Here is a 23,902-nt window from a genome sequence, read left to right on the forward strand (position 1 = left end):
ATGCCAAGTTCGGCCGCAAGGCTAAAACGTGCCGCCCGCCGTGTTATTTTGACGGGTCGGGAAACGACCGGGCCGGCGCTCACTTGCGGCCATGAGCGTCGGCCATTCCGGCAGCCTCCTGTTCATCACGGACACCTCGTCCGGGCGCCGTTTTCTTTGCGACACGGGAGCGCAGGTAAGCGTCCTCCCTGCCTCCGCGTCCGACAAGCAAGCCACGGGCCGGGGCCACGCTTTGCTTGCCGCCAACGGTACACCCATCCGCACATTCGGGAAGCGTTGCCTCTCACTGCGGTTCGGAGGGCAGCGCTTTCAATGGTCGTTCGTCACCGCCAGCGTGCCAATATCCCTGCTCGGCACGGACTTCCTATGTGCGCATGGGCTGTTGGTCGACGTTAAGCGCAGACGTGTCGTCCAGGCCGAAACCTTCAGCTCGCTCGCTTGTTCGCTGAGCGGCTCTTTGAGCAGCTCGCTGAGCGGCTCACCGAGCGGCTTGCTGAAAGGTTCCGTCCCGGCGAGGTTAGTCTGTACGCTTCCGGCAGCGGACGAGTTTACCCGCCTCCTCGCCAGTTTCCCGGCCCTCACGCGGCCCACCTTTTCAGCAGTGGCCGTCAAACACGGGGTGGAGCACCATATCCCCACGGTCAGGCCGCCGGTCTACGCCCGGGCACGCCGCCTCGACCCCACGAAGCTAGCCGTGGCGAAAGCGGAGTTCGCCACGCTGGAACGGCTGGGAACTCCACACCCGGAGCTTCGCGCGGCGGAGTACGTTATCGTCCGGCACGATGCCCACCGGGCACCGCTATGGCCCCCGTACGACAGGCCCTTCCGCGTGCTGGAGGCCGGGGACAAACATTTCACCGTGGACATAGGCGGTGCCCCGGATCGTATCTCCGTGGACCGCCTCAAGCCGGCCTACCACCACGGCCTACCACCCCCTGGTACGGCACTCCAACAGCGCTTGGGCCTCTCCTCTGCACATTGTGCCGAAGCCCGGCGGAGGATGGCGGCCGTGCGGCGACTACCGCCGGCTCAAGGATGCCACCACCCCCGACCGCTACCTGGTCCCACATATCCAAGACTTTTCCGCCTGGTTGGCAAACACGACCGTGTTCTCCAAGGTGGACCTCCTCCGGGGCTACCACCAGGTCCCCGTACAACCGGAAGATGTCCCAAAGACGGCCGTCATCACCGCTTTCAGCCTCTATGAGTTCCTGCGGATGCCTTTTGGGTTGAAGAATGCGGCCCAGGCGTTCCAGCGGCTAATGGACAGCGTCCTGCGTGACTTACCTTTCATCTATGTCTACCTGGACGACATCCTAGTCGCGAGCGCTTCCCGGGAGGAGCACCTGCTCCACCTCCGCACGCTTTTCGAACGCCTGGGCCAGCATGGCTTGATCATCAACCCTGCAAAGTGCCGCTTCGGCGTCGCCGCCATCGACTTCTTGGGGCACCGCATCAGCAGGCACGGGGCCGTCCCTTTACCGGCCAAGGTGGAGGCCGTCAAGAGTTTTCCGCGCCCCCGCACGATCAAGGGGCTCCAGGAATTCCTGGGCATGGTCAATTTTTACCTCCGCTTCGTGCCCCGCGTCGCCCAGCTCCTCCGCCCCCTGCATGAGGCCCTCCGGCGGAAGCCGGGCAAAGGTGACATCGCCTGGTCGGAGCTGATGGCCGCGGCGTTTGCGGGCGCAAAGCTGGCCTTGGCCAATGCCACCATGCTGGCGCACCCGGCGCCCAATGCACCGATCACCCTCACCACTGACGCGTCGGACTACGCGGTGGGCGCGGTGCATGAGCAGTGGGTGCGTGGTGCTTGGCAGACCCTGGTGTATTTTAGCCGGCAGCTTCACCCGCACGAACGCCGCTACAGCACCTTCGACCGTGAGCTGATCGGGCTCCACCTGGCGGTCCGACACTTCCGCCATCTGCTCGAGGGCCGCCCATTCACGGCTTTCGTTGATCACAAGCCCCTTGTGTTCGTGATGGCCAAGGTCGCCGAGCCATGGTCGGCCCGGCAGCAACGTCACCTCTCTGCCGTGTCCGAGTACACGACGGACATCCGTCACGTCGCGGGTAAAGACAACCCGGTGGCGGATTGCCTTTCCCGGTCCGTCGCGCACGCGGTCCACTTCGGGATCGACTATGCCCGGATGGCGAAGGACCAGACCGCCGACCCCGGCGTCCAGGCCTTGCGGACCGCCGTCACGGGCCTCCGCGTCACCGAGGTGCCGTTCGACGTCGCGGGCGCGGCCCTCCTGTGCGACGTCTCCCTCGGCTGGCCTCGCCCCATCGTGCCCGCTGGCTGGCAGCACCCGGTTTTCGACACCATCCACGGCCTGTCCCACTCGGGCACGAAGGCCTCCCAGAAGCTCGTCACGGCGAAGTTCGTCTGGCATGGCCTCAGGAAGGACGTCCGCGACTGGGCCAGGACGTGCCTCGCGTGCCAGCGCGCAAATGTCCACCACCACACCCAGGCCCCGTTGGCCCCGTTTACGGTGCCTGAGCGTCGGTTCGAACACGTCCACGTCGACTTGGTGGGACCACTGCCCCCCTCGCGGGGGTTCACCCACCTCCTCACCATGGTGGACCGCACCACACGGTGGCCGGAGGCCATGCCATTGGCGGCGACGTCTGCGGCTGATGTGGTGCAAGCCTTCATCGCCACTTGGGTTGCCCGGTTCGGTGCCCCCTCGGACATCTCGTCCGACCGCGGCACCCAGTTCACCTCGGAGCTCTGGGGCGCGGTGGCGCAAGGTCTCGGCGTCAAACTGCACCGCACCACGGCCTACCACCCCCAGGCCAACGGCCTGTGTGAGCGCTTTCATCGCTCGATGAAGGCCGCGCTCCGGGCCAGCCTCCGCGACGGAAGCTGGGCCGACAGGCTCCCCTGGGTCCTGCTGGGCCTCAGGACGGCGCCCAAGGACGACCTGCGCGCGTCCTCGGCGGAGCTAGTCTTCGGACAACCGCTGCGGGTACCGGGCGAATTTATCCCCGACTCCACGGCTCCTTGGTCCACGGCGCAACAGCGCTCCACCCTGCAGGAGACCGCCCGGAGGTTCGCCCCGGTGCCAACGGCACACCACGGTTGCCCGTCCTCCCACGTCGCCCCGGAGCTTCGCGCGGCGGAGTACGTTATCGTCCGGCACGATGCCCACCGGGCACCGCTATGGCCCCCGTACGACAGGCCCTTCCGCGTGCTGGAGACCGGGGACAAACATTTCACCGTGGACATCGGCGGTGCCCCGGATCGTATCTCCGTGGACCGCCTCAAGCCGGCCCACCTCGATCTGGACCACCCCCCGCAAGCAGCTATGCCTCCGCGTCGAGGCCGCCCCCCGGCAGTCAGACCCACGGCACCCCCCAGCCCCGCCGTCCCGCTACCCCCCAGCCCTGCACGCATCGCCAGGGGGCGTAAAGGCCGGGTCATCCAGCTTCCCCGCAAGCTCACCCTTCAGGTGCGCGGGAATTCTGGGGGGGGGCGCGTGTGGTGGGCACAAGGGTCAATAATTCCGCGCACCAGTGGGTGGCGCGAGCGTCCAGGCGGGGAACTGAAATACATGCCCCGCCTTTCGGCCGATCGGCCACGCCCGGGGGCAAGGCGTGGCCTCGGGACATATATGCGGGCTCTAAGCTCGAGCCCGCCCAGTGCTGATATGCGAGCTTGTAATAAAGACTCTTGTTTGTACCCACGCGTTGTGGCCTACCTCTCTGGCAATTGAGTCGTGTGTGCACAGCACCACACTACTATATATCATTTTTGGCCATATCACTCAATGGTGAAGAATCACTTAAAAATTATACTAGCTGGATCCGGATCTGGATCTTACCAAAATTGAATCGATTCTTGTCATAACCTCTCCACCAAGTTTCGTCCAAATCAATCCATAACATTTTGAGATATCCTGCTATGTATCGTTTTTGGCCCTTTCTTCCAATGCCCACCAATAAGTGAAGAATCACTTAAAAAATTAAATAATTCTCATATCCGAATCCATATTCAGATCTTCACCAAAATTGAATCGATTCTTCCTTGTCACACAAACAACCTGTCCAACAAGTTTCGTCCAAATCCATCCATAACGTTTTGAGATATTTTGTTCACAAACGGACAAACGGACAGACAGCCAGGGGTGAAAACATAACCTCCACCCACCTTTGGTGGCGGAAGTTACAAGTTGCGAATAATGCAGGAATTTACTTATTTTGTTAACTTTCATCTTTTAATGCAAGCATGACGGAAACCAGCAGGGGTGTGCTCAGTTACCAAGCAGATAGCTATCGCTTGCCAAGCCAGCCGTTCCTTACAACGGTTTCGAATGGAGTGCTTACTTGAATGCTTAAGCCACTTGACGCGCGTTTAAACAAGAAACCTGGTGACTGAAAACACCCTTCAATACAACCTGAAACAGACACATGTAGAAACCTGTCGAAATATACATATATTATTTGGCTATACATCCCCACATGGCAAAAAACTAATACTGCATTTAAAAACAAAATGTGTTCGAGGGAAACAGATCAGAGGAAGATGAGATCAATGTGGCATTCAGATTTATTTATTTATTTATTTATTTCGTCAGAGGCTTTTTGATCCGTCATTTCGCCATCAAATGAAACGAACTCCATATGCTTTTTTATTTTACGTATTCAGTAGTTTATTTTCAGATATCGTTTATATAATTGTGTTTTTCCTTCTTTAAAAAAATTCTCTCTTTTAAATTATGCATTTTAGCTAAGTACACATTCAGGGCGGTGTATTATTAATAGCTGTTTCATGTGATGTGTATGTTATTATCCAAAAGTAAAGTTTCTGTTTTACAAACAATTAGTAAAGTTGAGGGCGTGTGTTTTGGAGCATCTTTAAGAAGGAAAAAATTGTAATAATTTTCATCGGAAGAAGTACGGAGATAGCCAGATAGTGGTTTTTCACCGCGATCTCTGAGGTAAATTGGGGAAACAAGTATTTTCGTGGTCGTCCTCGTTCCCGCGTCGTTGATCGAGAGAGTTGGCGGGAGACGCGATTTTGCTTTCGGGAGCAAAATGTATATCAAGCAGGTACGGGTTGCAAACCGCTCGGCCAGACAAAAAGAAAAACACGGTTGCGCTAACATATCCTTAACCTGTGTGAACAGGAATGTACAAAACGCTTTCTTGTCCGGCGGTGCGATGAGAATGTCCTCCTGTAAACCAGAGCGGGATGTTTGCTTTTGTAATTTCAATGTTTGTGTTATTTGTTTATTAAATATGGTTCTAAGCATTCCACTTGTCGAAGTTCTGTGAGAGGGTCGGGGTCTTTTATCTCCTAAAAATAAGTGTGTGTGTGTGTGTGTGTCTGTGTAACTGTGTGTGTGTCTGTGTAACTGTGTGTGTGTCTGTGTAACTGTGTGTGTGTCTGTGTAACTGTGTGTGTGTCTGTGTAACTGTGTGTGTGTCTGTGTAACTGTGTGTGTGTGTGTAACTATGTGTGTGTCTGTGTAACTGTATGTGTGTCTGTGTAACTGTGTGTGTGTCTGTGTAACTGTGTGTGTGTCTGTGTAACTGTGTCTGTGTAACTGTGTATGTGTGTCTGTGTAGCTGTGTATGTGTGTCTGTGTAACTGTGTGTGTAGCTGTCTGTGTAACTGTGTATGTGTGTCTGTGTAACTGTATGTGTAGCTGTGTAGCTGTGTATGTGTATCTGTGTCTGTGTAACTGTGTGTGTGTGTGTGTGTGTGTGTGTAACTGTGTATGTGTATCTGTGTAACTGTGTGTGTGTGTGTGTGTGTGTGTGTGTGTGTGTGTGTGTGTGTGTGTGTGTGTGTGTGTGTGTGTGTGTGTGTGTGTGTGTGTGTGTGTGTTAGTTTTTCTTTATAGATCTATCAGCCCTTCCGACCCTCCACAGCTTCTCCAAGACGTACACGTTGCTCCAGTAACCCCTCCTGGTTAACCCCCCTCACACTCCACCCTCCAATCACCACACCCACGTTCCTCCTTTCTCCCCGTAGTAGAACCTCTTCCAGAGGCTGCTCGGTTCCCCCTCTTCTCTCCATGAATCCAAGCAGGCGGTGCACCACCATCTCAGATCCTGTTCCAACTCACACTATTTTCTAACCCCATTAATCCAACCCAACCAAACCGTCTTATTTGCAAGTGCTTGTGTTTCCTCCCCTCCTTTCTCCATTCTTTTCCTCTTCCTTTATTCCCTTTCTTGTTGTATCCAATTTCTCCAGTGTCAGTGTGTTGTTTTTTACCATCTGCCATCATGTCCATCCATGAGCCTCGATCTTGAATGCAAAACACGGTTTCCTTGAGGATCTTGTAGGATACAATACGAGGTACAAATTATATGTAGTATCCGTTACAATGGCAGCAGTGAACGGAGAAACGTGCAGCTTGTAACTCCTCAGCTTTCACTCCCTCTCAACACCTTCTCTTGCAATTTGTTTTCCCACATTTTCTGTTAAAAATGTCTTTGTTTTCATTATCGTGCGTGTATTAACCTTTAATTTGTTTGCTTCCTTTTGTGATGCTCAAAGTGAACTTTGTCTCCGACAGGTTATCATCCAAGGCTTTCGTAGCTACAGAGACCAAACCATTGTCGATCCTTTCAGTTCCAAACACAATGTCATTGGTAAGTCCGACATAATCGGGTAGCAGCCACAAAATGATTAGAAAAGTAATCTCTTAAAATTGGCAATAAATTCCGTTTTGTGTTTTTGTTATATTTTTACCTCTGCCACCAAAGGTGGTTGGAGGTTATGTTTTCATCCCTGTCTGTCTGTTTGTTTGTGAACAAGATATCTCGAAAAGTTGTGGACGGATTCAGACGAAATGTGGCAGAGATGTAGCGTAGGTGATAAGGACGAAATGATTAGATTTTGGTGAAGATTCGGATCCGGCTACTAGAATTTTTAAAGTGATTATTCACTGTTGGGAGATCGGTCCAAAAACTATACATAGCAGGAAATCTCAAAAAGTTGTGGACGGATTTGAACGAAACTTGGTGGACCGGTTTCTGTCTGACAAGGACAAATAGATTCGATTTTGGTGAAGATCTGAATATGAATTCGGATATGAGAATTATTTAATTTACTAGCCGAAACCCGTGGAACATCCATGGAAGGGAGGATGTGGTGTATGGATAGAGTGTACCATTATGGATGGCATAGGGGAGCGCTCATGGGATCTTCTTCTTCCGTTAAGCTCCAATTTTTTCTCTTTAAGTTAAGTCCAATCAGTCCTCTCTGCTCGAAGTGCTCAGGCCATGCCCTCCCGCTCTCATACTTTTATTTCCGTTCGGTGTAGAAAGAGATTGACATATCGTTCGTCTGTTTTCAGCTCGTTATCTTTAAGCTTCCTTGCGTCTCGCCACCTGCTACACCTCTCTGAGTTACGAGGATTTATGCAACGCACCCCGAGTATCGCAACGTCACTCCATTTAACTTTATTAAAATGACGATAAAGACGTTTCCTTATATATCCTAATTTAAAATGTTCAAGGGAATAAAAAGACCATTTGGTTCACACCACCCATGTTCACACCACTCGACTGTCCAATCAGCGGACGGCTCGCTTCGCCTTCGCCCAGCAGACGCCAATACGATGGCGTCGTAAGATGGCGTCATATCGGCAGTTAATCGGATGCTTTTGGGCCCCAACGTCGGCTAATTCAGATTTTTCGAGTATGTCTGTACGTGATAAACAAAGAGCGCGGTTCGTAGATCGTAAATCCATTAGTGCCGTGGGCATCGGGTCACTGGGTGCGGCGTAAAAGGGATAACAAAGTCGAGTCCTTACGGTATTATTATATAGATTAAGTGATTCTTCAACATTGGGAGATCGGGCCAAAAACGATACATCGCAGGATATCTCAAGAAGTTGTGGACGAATTATGAATAAACTTGGTGGACGAGTTGGTTCGGTGACAAGAACAACCCAATTAGATTTTGTTTAGGTCCGGATCCAGATCCGGCCTATCAGTGGGAAACGAAGCGTAAACTGTTCAGCCTGGTGGAGGTACCGTATGCGCTCTACCGAGTGCCGTTCTAGTTTCATCGTGTATTGGCTCTATCAATTGCCAGGGTGAGTCGGCAATTTTACTGATTTCACGTTTCTTTTTTTGCATGAGGTTTGTCGGCTTTCTTAATATTATTGTTCTCTTTTTCACAGTGGGTAGAAATGGCTCTGGGAAAAGTAACTTCTTCTATGGTGAGTCTGACTTGCTGTTGGAGACTTGAGTTTGTTGCAATGTTGCATCTGGCACACAATAGCATTACCATCTCACGCTCCTCCTTTCATTTCTTCACTTCCATCCAATTTCGTATCTGTATTAATTTTGAGCACATGTTTTGTTTGTACCATGACAAAGCTGCAAATTTATGGGAATTTTGCTGACCTCTCAACTGCTTCACTTGGCTTTCATTCCCATTTGAATTTGATGCGATTAAAACTGTGGCCTGGTAGAGTACAGTAGCTGGCGTTTCCATGCTGCGTGATTGTCCTTCGAAAGGGCCGTTCAGCTAGTTGTAGAATCTGATTCTCATGTGACTGCTGAGTCATTAAGACGGGATGATCAGTGGAATGTTAAGGGTTTTAATGAGGCAATTTTAAAAATTCTCTTCCTGATTGTTAACTGCGACCGGAGAAGTAGTCTGCGAGCTATGAGTGGAGATTTCCATGAGTACCATAAGAAGAAGGTTTTGTGAGCAGAGCGGGGTGCCAGACCATATCGATGGCACGAGTTGATTTCCGGTTCTGATTTTCCGAGTTCCGTGTGATTTCCGATATTTTCCGAGTTGATTTCCTGATCTGATTTGTTTTCAGGTCCGATTTCTTTTCTGGTGTTTCGGACCTCCATCCATTGTTGAGACAGCATGTTCAGCGTAGTGACCTGGTCTGAATCCAAATTGATGATCAGAGATCAAGCCATTGGAGAAGAGGAAGGATTTAATATCAGAAGCGATGATGGATTTCATTACCTTCCTGATGATTGGGAGCAGGATGTAGTTGTAAGGAGGTCTGTAGTTGTAAGGAGCTGGAAAAGCTCTGCAATCCGATCATCACAAAGCTTTATCAAGGGGCAGGTGTCGTTCCAGGAGGCTTCCCGGGTGCAGGCCCGACTGGTGGTGCTATCGCCGGAGGATCATCTGGACCAACCATTGAAGAAGTTGATTAGCAGCAACTCCCTGAAGTCTTGAAATTTCTTAAATCGTGTTTTTCTTTCCGTGCTGTGTCCATACTGCCCCCCCCCCCCCCCCATCCTCCCACCTCTTTCCCAGGCTTCTGCAGGGTGCACGTGGTGCACCATCAACCCTCTTTTGGTGAAACTCCAAAAATCCGGGATCACTGCTCACCTCCACTCATTTGTTCCTCTTTTTTTCCCCACCGGTGGAACCAACGTCCATATTCTCTTCAATCCCGTTCTTCCCTCCAGGTCTTCAAGACGGATTTTCACCACCACCTCAAATCATTCCCAATCCAAAACCAAGATCTTTCTTCCCCTCATAAACCCTCCACCCCAAGCTCACCTCCTTCCAAATTTCCAGTTTTTCTTCCCCTCCTGAGATTGCTGTTGGTGTTTCCCCTTCTCTTTCTACTGTTCCTTTTATTCTGTTGCGGTTGATGGTCTTTCTACTGATCCTAATCCATTCAATATTCTAGCTCATCCACTAGCTTTGACTTTGTGTACCACACAGTTGTGTTTGATAACTCTTGGTTATTGGATACTAACTTTATTTATTTATTTATTTATTTTGTGACCAGCTATCCAGTTTGTCCTCAGTGACGAGTTCAGCCACCTACGTCCAGAGCAACGACAGGCTCTACTACACGTAAGGCCCAAAAGACTGCCTCATTATGTGTTGGGGGAACTAAAGAACCTGTCTTGGTGCAGTGAGATTTGATTATCATTTTGATTGATTGGAATGACAAGAATCAAAAATAGTTGTTGCACCGAATCTAAGATTTTCATTTTTCACCACGTTGTCCTTTTAATCTTGGAGGACTTTACAAACCGAGGTTGTTCTGTTTGACCTTCCCGTCTGGGCACACAGCTGGTAATGCTGGACCCCAGGTTTGCAAACCGCATGTACTCTATTGATTTATCAATTTTCTACTCGGGTCCTAGTTGATGTAGAAGTGCACTGCAGATTCTCCTAATGTCTGTACTGCATGTATTTTGGGTAGTATTTGGCTATATACTCTAGTAGCTCATGGTGGTTGAGTATGCACTTTATTGTACAGACCTAAACTCTTCAGGAATCCACTAATTGAAGGTCCAGGAACAATATTTGGTTGGTAACACATTTGCCACTGACGGCGAAATAGCTGAAATGGCCACACCCCTTTTTGGGCCACGCCCCCTTTTTTGCCGTGACTGTATCTACAGAACCGTTGGACCTAGGAGGTTGCCCGACCACTCAAAATTTGCGCAATGGCCACATTATGGGGGGTCAGTAATACATTTTCATATCCAAAAGTCAATGGTTTTTAAGATAATTGCCAAAAACCGATTTCAACATGTTACGAACTACAATTGTATGATACCACCAAGGCCACAACATTATATGACACTTATACCTTTTGCATCATCCTATTTTGGAATTTACTTATTTGGATTTCTACACTTTTCGCCTTTACTACAGCCACAAAACGTGACACATTTAATGTTCCTGTCTCTGCAAGTGCACGTTTTGGTACTCATACATGCTCTTGGGCATTTGCATGGAGGAGGCAGGTCATCGGGCCTGCACGATACTGGCAGTATCACTGGTGTTATGCCAACGTCCGTTGCTTCATACCCATACTGGAGTGGATCTGGTTTGGTGACGGCAGGAGTTGGGGCTTGCAACCACATCTTACACTGAAGAAATGCTCGCTTTATGTGTTCTCGTAGCGTTGATGAACAGCACACAAGCTGGTTGAAGTCCAGTTCTTTCTTGGAGTTGTGGTACTGCTCCCATCGATATTCATCGAAAGTGGAACAGTCGGTCTTCTTTAATCCAGACACAAGGAACTTTTCAGCATTGCTTGTTATCTGTGGTGACAGTTCTTCTACACCAAACCCTTCCAGTAGGGAGAGATCGATGGATGCTTTCAGGCCAGACAGCTTTGGACCCACCTTGCTGGTACTGTCGCAACCGCTGAGAGCATGAATGGCTGGGAGACACGACACCAAACCGTTGTCCAGTTGATCAACCAACATGTGGACTGGTACAGTTTTCTTTGTTTTCCGGTTACCAAGCTTCACGTACAGCTTTTGTAGTTGCCAGGTTGTGTTGAAGTGGAAGATGAGGTTGACAAAGACATCTGTGTCAGGCGAGTCGACCAAGACTGATTGAACCCCGTGTTTCACAACACCATCATTAATATGGAACATGATTCTGTCGTCGGATTCTTCTTGGTTGCTTGAGAGCTCTGCGATCTGTGTTTCAGTGCCAGCTAACAGTTTCCTGCATTCACCCCCATATACTCCTCCAAAGAATATTTCCTTGTCCGACTCGACATTCTGCAGCATCCACTTGAAGACATACTCCTGCAACCGAACTTTGTTCAACATTGAGCTCCAGAACATATCAAGATCGACAGGGAGTTTCTGATTGTCAGACCCAATGGTGATTGTGATTTGTTCTGAGGAACTTCGCTGTGCCTGTTCCATTTGCTTGATTGATGATTTTTGATAAACATCAAAAATAATGTCTATTCTTGTGGACACGGAGCCTGTAGCAAGAATCCTGTTGGAAAGACTCTCAGCCAATTCCCCGAATGTGTGAAGGCCCATCTTTTTCATCGGTAGTTTACGCACAAGTGCCATGAAGTCCACTATTGTCATCTGAGCGTCACTCTTTACATTCCTCGTCTCCTGTGGAAGGCGACTGACAAGTTCCCTGGCTAAGGAGGCTTTATCGGGCTTCTTCAATTTGATGCCATCTTTACATTCAGTGGTGAGGAACTGGGATGTGCTGGTCAATTCATACTTCAGGAGTTCTAGCATGCTGTACCCTCTTTCTCTAGCATAGTCAATGTACCTAACCGTTTCCGCTGCATCCTTTTTCGCCATCGATTTCTTCGCTGTGAACGGAGTAGAAGTACGTTTCACGAAAACAGTCTTGCGGTTGGTAGGGATTGTATCATGTAGGTGCTTCTCCTTATCCTGAAATCTGGTCTCAACAAACTCTTCATAACTCTTCTCACCAATTTCCAGGCATTCAAGTAATCCGTCGACAACCTCCTGGGGAATGTCAGCTCCAGTAGAGATGTTCTGAAGTCTGATTCCAGCGTTGAACGGATTGTTGATGGATTTTATGTAATCCAGAAGGGCCTTTGCACGAACATGGCCAATCTTCGTAGAACTTGGATTGAACTCATGGTGTAGGCTCAGCTCACTGTCATCTTTGTCTCCCAAGTTGCACCATTCCAGCAGCTGTGCCACATGAAGATCTTTCTCATGCTTTAGGAGATTCCATAAGGCTACTGCTTCTTTCTGTCTGGTCATCCCAATGATACCTCCAGCAACCTTGGCGGGTTTATTGTAACACTTCTCGAGTGCCATGTCAAATCCTACTGCACTGCCTTGTCGGGTAGTGTGGTACATCACCCATCCACCATCTGTAAAGCATCTGTAGATACCCGGGAACTTCCTTTGTAGGTCCAGGCAATCTTCAAGGAACAGCGTACCCCATCTGCTATAGTTTGTCCGGCCAAACCCGAAGAACAAAGGCATGCACCTCCGCACAGCTGAAACGACAAAACACCCATGACCGGAATTTCTAGCCATGTCTAGACTCTAGTCTAGACTCTAGACTAAATTCTAGTCTAGACTCTAGTCTAGACTCTAGTCTTGACTCTAGTCTAGACTCTTCAGGAATCAAGTAATTGAACAATAGGAACAGGAACAGGAACAATTACGAATAATATTGTAGTTCGTAACATGTTGAAATCGGTTTTTGGCAATTATCTTAAAAACCATTGACTTTTGGATATGAAAATGTATTACTGACCCCCCATAATGTGGCCATTGCGCAAATTTTGAGTGGTCGGGCAACCTCCTCGGTCCAACGGTTCTGTAGATACAGTCACGGCAAAAAGGGGGCGTGGCCCAAAAAGGGGTGTGGCCATTTCAGCTATTTCGCCGTCAGTGGCAAATGTGTTACCAACCAAATATTGTTCCTGGACCTTCAATTAGTGGATTCCTGAAGAGTTTAGGTCTGTACAATAAAGTGCATACTCAACCACCATGAGCTACTCTAGTAATATCCTGGGCCTTATCATCGTTTTTAATGCCACCAACGCCATAATTTTAAAGGAAGAACCTCGCATAATTATTTAACCCTTTATTATTATTATTTTAATTATACATTGATCTAAGGCTCATGTGGGAGCTTGTACATATACAGGTAGTGGACAAAAATGGAATCGCCTGGGTAAATGAGGCACAACAAGCAACGGCTTCCACACTGGTGTGGCCCATGTGTTCATGAAGCAAATAACATCCAAGCATGCTTCAGGTCATGTGACCTAAGTGGGATCTAAGCCGGCTTGGGATCAACGAAGCCTGGTGTTGGCTTAGCGGTTCGGGTGCCGGCTTGGGATCCTAGGATCCTGGGTTTGAATCCCGGTCGATCGCTGAATTAACGCCAGGGGGGTTGACTCAGCCTGTCATCCTTCCGAGGTCGGCAAATTGAGTACCAGTTCACTGGTAATTCCCTGTGTGTCGCAAGAGTCGACTAACAGGGTTGGTGGCAGGAAGGGCATCCGGCCGTAAAACATTGCTTCAAAAAGGGGACCATGGTGCACGAAAAAGGCCAACCCCTGCTTTGCAGGGAAAAATGGCCTCTAAAGGTGGTTCTTCTTTCTTCTTCTTCATGCTTCGGGTCATGTATAAAAATGCTGCACAGGCCTGGTTGCCCATAATTATGGCTGGCATAGCTACAAGATGACCCACCCCGCTCCCTCCCCCAATGCCCTCATCCACACAGCAAGTGTGGTGAGGTGCTGGTGTTTAACAAACGTGTCTGGATGCAGTGTAAAATATGGACTAAATGTGGAATTAAGAATAATGAATTTACGAGTAGTGCAAGTATCGCTAATATCTTACACGTGTCTGGAGAGGCAAAATGACCGAATTGAATCTGTCTAACTGCCTGGAAAGAAGAGAAGCCAAATTAAATAATGTCTAAAATGCGCAATGGTTACCGACCGACAAGTCTGTGGGTTCCGGGTTATGGGAGGTGGTACTTGTGGCTGTGCAATGGGGGAAGAAGAAGAACACCTCTCTATAGCCCTCGCAAACGCATATCTCCCATGACCCATTAAACCAGGGATGGGGCTATATAAACATAATTATTAACGATGTAACTATCTCGGGCACCTACGTGCTTGAAATCAACAATATTACGATGCAAACATGAACTGATTATATTTTGATGTCAAAGTTCATGGGAAGTAAAAATGTGATACTTGAGAACAGCTGAAGGGATTTATGTCAAACTTGGTACAAGTATGTATGATGATGTAATAATGTGGGCGGAGTAATATCGGTTGACATCGCGATGTCGAAGATAATTTGTTCACAGTTCTCGTTGACACTAAGGGGTAATAAAAATGATTCTGGCCTGTAAGTTGTGTGAGTAATGAAGGATATAGTTTAGTTTCTAAATATAATGTGCAAAGGAAACTTGCAAATACAGATTAATAACTGAGATACATATTATTCAGCTCAAGAGGAAATATTTCCCTTTTACAGGAAGGTACGGGTCCACGGGTCATCTCTGCCTTTGTGGAGGTTGTGTTTGATAACTCTGACAACCGACTGCCTGTAAGTATCGATCTTACAGTTAAAGTTGCTCAAATTTCGAATAAAATGTCACAAATTCTCCGTCTGTTAAGTGGTGCATTTGCACAGTGCGAGCTTAATGCTTGTATGCCTAAAATCCGATACAGTGAGTAGTGCAAGTTAATGGGAGTTATTGATATTAGGCATCAGATGTGACTGTGTGTCGTATGTGGAGGTGAGATGTTTATTTGAAATGTTGATTTTGTGTAAAAGGGTAACAAGTTATAATGTTGAAGTCGGGCTTTAAAGGGGAACCCAAATGCAATTTTTTTTTTTTTTTCTAAAAAGCATTGAAAATCATTAACCACAGTATAATCTGAAGGGAAAAAAATATTTGAATTTGTTTTCCCAATCGCAAAGTGTCGAAAAAAAGCCCGAAAGTGTCGATTTTCGATTTTGCCAGTGATGTCACACTCGTAACCCACCTTGAAATACGACAAAGCATGTACATGGCGCAGCACGGACACGACGACGCAGCACGGACACGACGACGCAGCACGGACACGACGACGCAGCACGGACACGACGACGCAGCACAGACACGACGACGCAGCACGGACACGACGACGCAGCACGGACACGACGACGCAGCACGGACACGACGACGCAGCACGGACACGACGACGCAGCACGGACACGACGACGCAGCACGGACACGACGACGCAGCACGGACACGACGACGCAGCACGGACACGACGACGCAGCACGGACACCGCTCGGATACTGCCCAGGTACACTCGCATACTGCTGACAAAATGGGCAACAAATGCTTTGTCCCACCATTGCAGGATGACCCGGTATGTTATATAATTGTCACGTTTTATACATTTCCAGGGTGCGATTGTGTCTGTGGTCGGGCTATGTCCGTGCAGTGTCGATGTCCCGCCCCAGTGGAGGGGGGAGGACGTGGTGGTGGCCAGGTTAGATCAGTCACCAGCAGGCCAACAAAGGTGTTTGATTCACCGCTCAAATCGACCGTGCACACGTGCTGGTAGCTGGGTAGAGAGGGTGTTAGTTGTGAGTGACAGTTGTTTCTTCCGCCTAATCATGGGGACAGCATCCTCTCTCAATCATGGCGGATAACCACCAGATCAAGACATCTCTGTTTTTCATAACAGTGCTTTGTAAAATATTCCGAGCACAAAAGCGTACATCTTGTAGATCCGATCCACACTCGCGTATTTCGGACAAACCTGGTCCAATTTCTGGCAAACTCTGGGTTTTTCGGCCATTGGTGTAGCATGAAACCATCTCGGTTTGTATTATTGCAACCACCAAGGAAGCATTGACGAGGCACGTTTGTAGAAAATCGAAAATTATTCACCGTTTGAGTTGAATCGTACCGTGATGTAACCCATAGACAGTACAAATATAGCGGTCAACTTCTGAGAGCGACATCATGGCAAAGGGTGAAGAAGAAAAAGATTTCTACTTTTAATCGCAAAATTACCCATTTTATAAATCGCAAATTGGAAAAAGACACATCATATCTATTTTGTAGGATATCAAGAGATTGATTAGTGTCAAAGTGGTCTGAGCGTTTGGGTTCCCTTTAACCCGTGTAGAAATATCGCCAGGGTGCAAGAGATTTTCGCTTTATTTATGGATATGGAATCGTATGGCAGCACTTGGGAGGGAGGTGTTTTAGAGGGAGGGAGTTTCATTTTCATGAATGTTCTCCCATCAAGGATATATGAATGGGAAAGAGGGGAGGACAGGGTGAAAGAAAGAATCGGCTGTCCTGAATTATTTTGTGTGCCATGCCACATCGTGATTTCGGGTGGTCCTTTTGAAATAACCCTGCGTTTGTGTTGCACTCTCCTGCATGTTTGGATTGATGGATAAAAGGTTCTTGAAGACTTGTGGTAAACGTGTGAATCGTTGACTTAATTTTCTAATTAATTATGACCTTAACCATCACGTTGTTAACTGAAAGTATTATCTCAAATGTCATCATAAGGCGAGATCTGTTATACGTCGCGCATCGCTGTTTGCAGATTGATAAAGAGGAAGTGACATTGCGGAGAGTTATTGGAGCCAAGAAAGATCAGTACTTCCTGGACAAGAAGATTGTGACGTAATATCTTTTATCGTTTTTTAAGCCATCAATTGTTTATTGTTTGAGTATGAACAAAAACAAGCATGCAAGATAACGGAAACAAGAATAATTCGATGGTGAACGGCATAAATGGAGACAACATTCACTTGGCGTTTTGGGTTTTAAGTGGCTTGAAACGCCACTCACTGGAATTTTGCGACGTCATCCAGCACGGCAAATGCTTTGAGAAAAGTCTACTTTAAATTGGGCAGAACGGAATAACTGGAGGAGTTGGAAGTAAATTTGAATCCCATAAGTATAATAGTTCAATCGAATTGTAAAACATTGTTTAACGAGAACAGCTCTTGGTAGTGTGCATACCTCCGCCAGGTTGAACAGTTTGCGTTTTGTATCCCACTGACAGGCTGGATCTGCATCAGGACCGGAACCAAAATCTAATCTCCTTGATCTTGTAATTTGCCTAACTCATCCACCGATTTAGTCATAATCCATCCATGACTTTTTGAAATTTGATGATATATACAGACTTGGCATTTAATATGGAATATATTTTTTGTGGGGATGAACTTACTTTTCAAGATGACTTAGAACCAAAAGTTCATTGGAATTATGTTGAAATTATTCTAGATTTTGTTAATGTGACCTTTAAAAGAAACAAAAACCACATTTGACATTTCAAAGCAAATAAATTGATCCTTGAAAGTGATGTAAACTGATATCAAACTCAATTCACGGACAGTACTGTGTTAAACTTCTGTACGTTTTCCAGAAGTATCTCTTAATTTTGCACATTAGCCAAAAAAAATTTCAACAAAAACAAAAGGTAAATTATGACTGGGATTACGGACAGTAAAATTACAGTTCAGTACTTCGTGTAACCCCCACGAGCATTCAGGAGAGCACGTACACGTCGAGGCATGCTGTTCATGAGATTTGCCAAGGCTTGGACAGGAATCGCTTGCCATGCAGTGACAATAGTCTGCTGCAATTCACGCACAGAGGTAGGCTGCTGGTCCAAGTTGTCGATTTGACGCGTTAATTCTGCCCACAAGTTCTCGATCGCATTCATATCCGGGGACATGGCAGGCCACTCCATATGCTCGACACCACGGTCAGCAAGAAAGTGTTGGATCATGCGAGCACGATGAGGCCGTGCATTGTCATCTTGGAAGACAAAGTTTCCTCGAAAGGCTGCACGAGCAAATGGAAGCAATGTTTCTTCCAGAATGACCCTGTACTTGAACTGGTTCAGGTTTCCATTGAGAACAACCAGGACAGTTTTGCCCCCTGCATGCAAAGCAGCCCAAACGGTCACCCCACCACCTCCAGCTTGGATTCTTGGCACTATACTATCGTCGTTGTGGGCTTCATGCACTTGTCTGCGCACTCGGACGCGGCCATCTTGACGATAGACCAGAAATCTAGACTCGTCACTGAAGGTCACGTGATTCCAGTGTCTTGGCTGCCATTGACGGTGCTCTCTGGCCCACTGCAATCGGCGCTGGCTGTGTTGTCTGGTCAGGCGTGGCTTTCTCAGGGTACGCCTGGCACGATAGCCTACTTGAACCAGTCGTTGGTTGACTAGCCTTCTGGATACAGGCACATTTGTCAGTTCCTGCCACTCAGCCCTAAGCCGATTAGCTGACTTGATACGGCCATTGCAGACTAACTGGTGCAGCTGGCGATCATCTCTCCTTGTGATTCTGCGTGGACGTCCTGGCCTCGGTATTGGAGTAGGGACACCCCTCTGAGCATTTCGTTTCAGGATCTTTGACACCTGACCTTGAGTGATGCCATACTGCCGAGCAATAGCACGCTGTTTCATGCCAGAATTTCGTAAAGCCACCACTCCATGACAAACAGCATTGTCAAGTTGACGGACCATCTCCAGAGGAAGCGGCAATAACTTTTGTAGACGTGCAGCAGTTGTTTTCCACTAATACAGAACGCAACAACCCTTATATACCCGATTGTGAAGCCAATCGTCAAATGTACCTGTCCTTACATTTTGTCACGCCACCTGTGATATAATCCTGTTGACTTCTTGCTGCGAAAGACAATCAGTGACATGGTTCTTTCAACAAAGACATCACCGAAGGGTAAAAGAAACTCACCAGATTGATGTACTGAGTTCAGAAAGTAAACCCAAGTCAAGAAAAAAAAAAAATTCCATATTAAATGCCAAGTCTGTATATAATATATTGTCGTGTCCCCGAGGTTAAGACCCCAAGAGGACGAATGGCAGAAACGAGCTTAAACTCCGAGGCGTACTCCGAACCTTGGCGGGATTGTCTTTGCCGAGCATGGGAGGGCCGAGCCATATCTATTCGGGAACACACGCAGGGGTTATCTGAACCCACAAACACAAAGACGGGACAGCAAAATCCACAACACAAGAAAAGTAAGATTAGACAAATAATGATTTAATGAAAATAAATGCAAATAACAATGAAAGGTGAGGTAAAAACTAAAATTCCTAATTGAGACGTCTCCACTCACTCGTATACAAACAAGGGCAAAAGATAATGAAAGAAAATAAATAATGTTTTGGTGATTGGCCGGCACTCAGGTTTGCGTCCCCAAATGGCTGGTAAGGCTTGCTGGGCGTCGCCTCGAACCACTGTGCGGGAAATGCACAAGATGGCGTGGAATCACACCCGCAGCCATCCGCCGGCTTGAGGCAAGCAGGCAGGATCTTTCTTGGCTAATACGGCTCCGATGGTCTCCCTGGCGCACACAGATGAGCGCCCGTTGTCCTCCAATGCAAAACAACCAAGCGGACGCTGCGATGAAGACCAGGATCAGATGAGAAGACTGCGACCGCCCACAACCAAACCCGGGACAAGAGAGACCAAAATGGTTGGAGCGCATTCTCTTCCCTTTCAGCTCTTGACTGTTCCACAATGACGTCACACTCTGTCCAATCACCAAGTGCTACTCAATCACGAAGGCCGGGCATGGCCTCCCCGTTACGAGTCGTCAGTGGGTGGAGTCCAGTCGTCGTTTGGGAATGTTCAGATGACGTCGGCGGTCGTATATATAATATATATATATATATATATATATATATATATATATATATATATATATATATATATATATATATATATATATATTATATATATCGTTTTTGGCCCCGTCTCTCAATGGTGAAGAATCACGTAAATATTATTGTATCTGGATTGTCACTGAAATCAAATCGATTCGTTCTTGTGACGCACACAAAACTGCCTATGAAGTTCCATCCGAATCCATCGCTAACTTTTTCAGATATCATGCTGTACATCGATTTGGCCCTGTTACTCAATGTTGAAGAATCACTTTAAAAAAAAAAAAACATCTCATATCTTTACCCAAAATCAAATCTATTCATCCTCATACACCCAACCTGTCCTCCGAGTTTTGGCCGAATCCGTCCACAACTTTTTGAGATATCCTGCAGGCAGATAGACAAACAAGCAGATATGCAGGAGTGAAAACATAACTTCCGTCCACCTTTGGTGGCGGAGGTAATTATACCTGTAAATTTTGGTGACTATATGCGAAACGTTTAACTGAAAGTAACCCCGATGGACAAGCACGGTCCTTTCATTTACATATATACTTAATCGAGATTAGTTTCCTGCCTCAAATTTAAAACTGCACGTTCCTTAAAGAAAATAAATATGAAGCGGCATGGAAGTTGAAAAAATATCCAGACGTCGATACCTGTTTGTTTGTGTACCCACAGTAAGAACGACGTGATGAACCTCCTTGAGAGCGCTGGATTTTCCCGGAGCAATCCTTACTACATTGTGAAGCAAGGAAAGGTGTGTAAATGTGCCGCATCATACAATTAAGTGAACTCTTGAATTTCTTCCTCTTTAGACGTAGAATGTGAGCAGGAGTTGGTGTTGAGGTGTTTTCCCCTCTGGTGTGGAAGGTTTATACTCCAGTACTGAAATATTGAGCATTTATCATGTTAGGATTTTTTCCCTTCATTAGGGTAAGTCTCTCAGGAATTAATTTAAAAAATACATTTTAAAAAATAATAAGCTGGAGAGGAAATAGCCTGTCTCATTGTAGGTCACAATTGTTTCATCTCATCAGAGAACTCTACAAATCAGGGCCTGCATTTTGATTGTGCAACACTTTGCGGCATTGGCAACCATCCCCGGCATGTTTGCTTTGTGCGTTCAAAAAGGAGTTGCAGACATAAGACAGAGCATATGTTGCGAATTCTGTGTCATTGAGCATAAGGAAAGAAAATGTTAGGAAATACACCATTGCTAATGTCAAAGAAGAAAGAAAAAAAAAATTCTGGTGTAATGTTGCAGGATATAACTTGAGCGGCACTCAGGAGAGCATACCGCCACCTGGTTGGCCATATCATTCAATGGTGAAGAATCACTTAAAAAATTATACGAGCCGGATCCGGATCTTCACCAAAATGGAATCGATTCTTCCTTGTCTCACACACAACCTCTACACCTAGTTTCGTCCAAATCCGTTCATAACTTTTTCAGATATCCTGCTATATGTTGGTTTTAGCCCTATCACTCAGTGGTGAAGAATCACTTAAAAAAATTAATAATTCTCATATCCGAATCCATGTTCAGATCTTCACCAAAATCTAATCGAATCTTCCTTGTCAGAAACCCAACTTGGCCACCAAGTTTCGTCCAAATCTGTCCACAACTTTTTGAGATATCCTGCTATACACTACATGACCAAAAGTATGTGGACAACCCTTCTAATTAGTGGATTCGTTTGTGTCAGCCACACCCATTGCTGACAGGTATATATCGTCAAGCACACAGCCATGCAATCTCCAAAGACAAACGGATCTTGTTCGCAAACGGACGGACGGACGGACGGACAGACAGACAAAAAGCAAACATTGGCAGTAGAATGGGCCATACTGAAGAGCTCGGTGACTTTCAACGTGGCACCGTCATAGGATGCCACCTTTCCAACAAGTCTGTTCATCAAATTTCTGCCCTGCTCGAGCTGCCCCGGTCAACTGCAAGTGCTGTTATTGTGAAGTTGAAACATCTAGGAGCAATAACATCAAAGCCGCAAAGTGGTAGGCTACACAAGCTCGCAGAACGGGACTGCTGAGTGCTGAAGCGTGTAAAAATCGCCTGTCCTTGGTTGCAACACTCACTATCGAGTTCCAAACTGCCTCTGGAAGCAACGTCAGCACAACAACTGTTCGTCAGGAGCTTCATGAAATGGGTTTCCATGGCCGAACAGCCGCACACAAGCCTAAGATCACCATGCGCAATGCCAAGCGTCCGCTGGAGTGGTGTAAAGTTCACCGCCATTAGACTCTGGAACAGTGGAAACGCGTTCTCTGGAGTGATTAATCACACTTTACCATCTAGCAGTCCGACGGACGAATCTTGGTTTGGCGGATGCCAGGAGAATGCCAACTGTAAAGTTTGTTGGTGGAGGAATAATGGTCTGGGGCTGTTTTTCATGGTTCGGGCTAGGTCCCTTAGTTCCAGTAAAGGGAAATCTTAACGCTACAGCATACAATGACATTCTAGACGATTGTGTGCTTCCGACTTTGTGGCAACAGTTTGGGGAAGGCCCTTTCCTGTTTCAGCATGGCAATGCCCCCATGCACAAAGCAAAGTCCATAGAAATGGTTTGTCAAGATCGGTGTGGAAGAGCTTGACTGGCCTGCACAGAGCCCTGACCTCAACCCCATCGAACACCTTTTGGTTGATGTGGAATGCCGACTGCGAGCCCCGCCGAATCGCTCAACATCAGTGCCCGACCTCACTAATGCCCTTGTGGCTGAATGGAAGCAAATCCCCGCAGCAGTGTTCCAAATCTAGTGGAAAGTTTTCCCAGAAGGGTGGAGGCTGTTATAGCAGGAAAGAGGGGACCAACTCCATGTTAATGCCCATGATTTTGGAATGAGATGTGTGATGTTCAGGTGTCCATGTACTTTTGGTCATGTAGTGTATATAGTTTTTGGCTCTATCTCCCAATGGTGAAGAATCACTTGAAAATTTCTACTAGCCGAATCCGAATCCGGATCTTCACCAAAATCTAATCATTTCGTCCTTTTCACATACGCTACCTCTCTGACAAATTTCGTCCGAATCTATCCACAACTTTTTGAGATATCTTGTTCACAAACGGACAGACAGGGGTGAAAACATAACCTCCATCCACGTTTAGTGGCAGAGGTAATCTTACTGTAATTCACCAAATGTCTGTCTGTCTGTCTGTCTGTCCGTTTAAAGGTACCGTAAAAACTGCCGAACCAATCGCAACGATATTTTGGGTGGGTAATCCTGGGATCTCCAGGAGTAAAATAGGCTATTTAGTTTTCCCAATTTCAGCTTTAGTCTCAAGCATTCTCAGGTTTGGACCCCGCATAACATTGCGTTCGCATAACGTTCATTGTGACGATGTTTTCATTGTGACGATGTTGTTTTCCCGGGTGCCGCACAAACGGCTGCACCGATCGCTGCACAGCTGCACCGATCGCTGCACGTCTGCACCGATCGGACTCGGTGACCTCGGACAAAGACCTTTTATAAGGACACGGGGTTGAATCCCTGCTTGAGAGAATTCCAACCCCCTCCCCGCCATCACGGCCGTCTCTCCAACTCACAATCCCACGAGATATGCGGAAAGGGCGACCCAAAACCAATTATCTTCTTTTTGATTCGTATATAAACATCACTAAAAGTAAATAATGGCCTCGGCCAAAGTTCAAATGACGTGAGTTTAATCTCTACATGAGAGAATTCCACATTGCTATTTGGGCGGTGTATACGCTAACAGATCGCTGTCTCCATCGATCTTGCCAAGGCCGTAACACTGATCGGCTCAAAATCCTTTTAACTGTTGATTTGGAAGTTTTTACAATGAAGGAAACACGTATCGGGAGTACATACGACATCGGGAGGACTAACTGCACGCGTCTTCAGTATCAAGCTTGAATCTCTCATGGCGGATCTGAAGAGCGGAATGCTTGGAGAAGTGGTGGGCTACTTCGGCATGAAGGAGGATCAGAAACGTGGACTCCCACA

General features: G+C 47.4%; 1 protein-coding gene across 1 annotated transcript in view; it reads left to right on the forward strand.

Moving 5' to 3' along the window:
* The first annotated feature begins 4,886 nt into the window (after window positions 1-4,886).
* LOC144889499 (structural maintenance of chromosomes protein 3-like) overlaps window positions 4,887-23,902 on the forward strand; it is a 48,257-nt gene continuing 29,241 nt past the window's right edge. Inside the window, exons 1-7 of the mRNA XM_078769868.1 lie at window positions 4,887-5,052; window positions 6,531-6,606; window positions 8,145-8,183; window positions 9,738-9,805; window positions 14,719-14,790; window positions 16,807-16,886; window positions 20,599-20,677. Coding sequence (XP_078625994.1) covers window positions 5,038-5,052; window positions 6,531-6,606; window positions 8,145-8,183; window positions 9,738-9,805; window positions 14,719-14,790; window positions 16,807-16,886; window positions 20,599-20,677 — 429 coding nt within the window. The 5' untranslated portion in view covers window positions 4,887-5,037. The remainder of the gene's footprint in view (window positions 5,053-6,530; window positions 6,607-8,144; window positions 8,184-9,737; window positions 9,806-14,718; window positions 14,791-16,806; window positions 16,887-20,598; window positions 20,678-23,902) is intronic.

This window comes from Myxine glutinosa, chromosome 1, assembly GCF_964187855.1.
Source record: "Myxine glutinosa chromosome 1, kmMyxGlut1.1, whole genome shotgun sequence".
Classification (NCBI taxonomy): Eukaryota; Metazoa; Chordata; class Myxini; order Myxiniformes; family Myxinidae; genus Myxine; species Myxine glutinosa.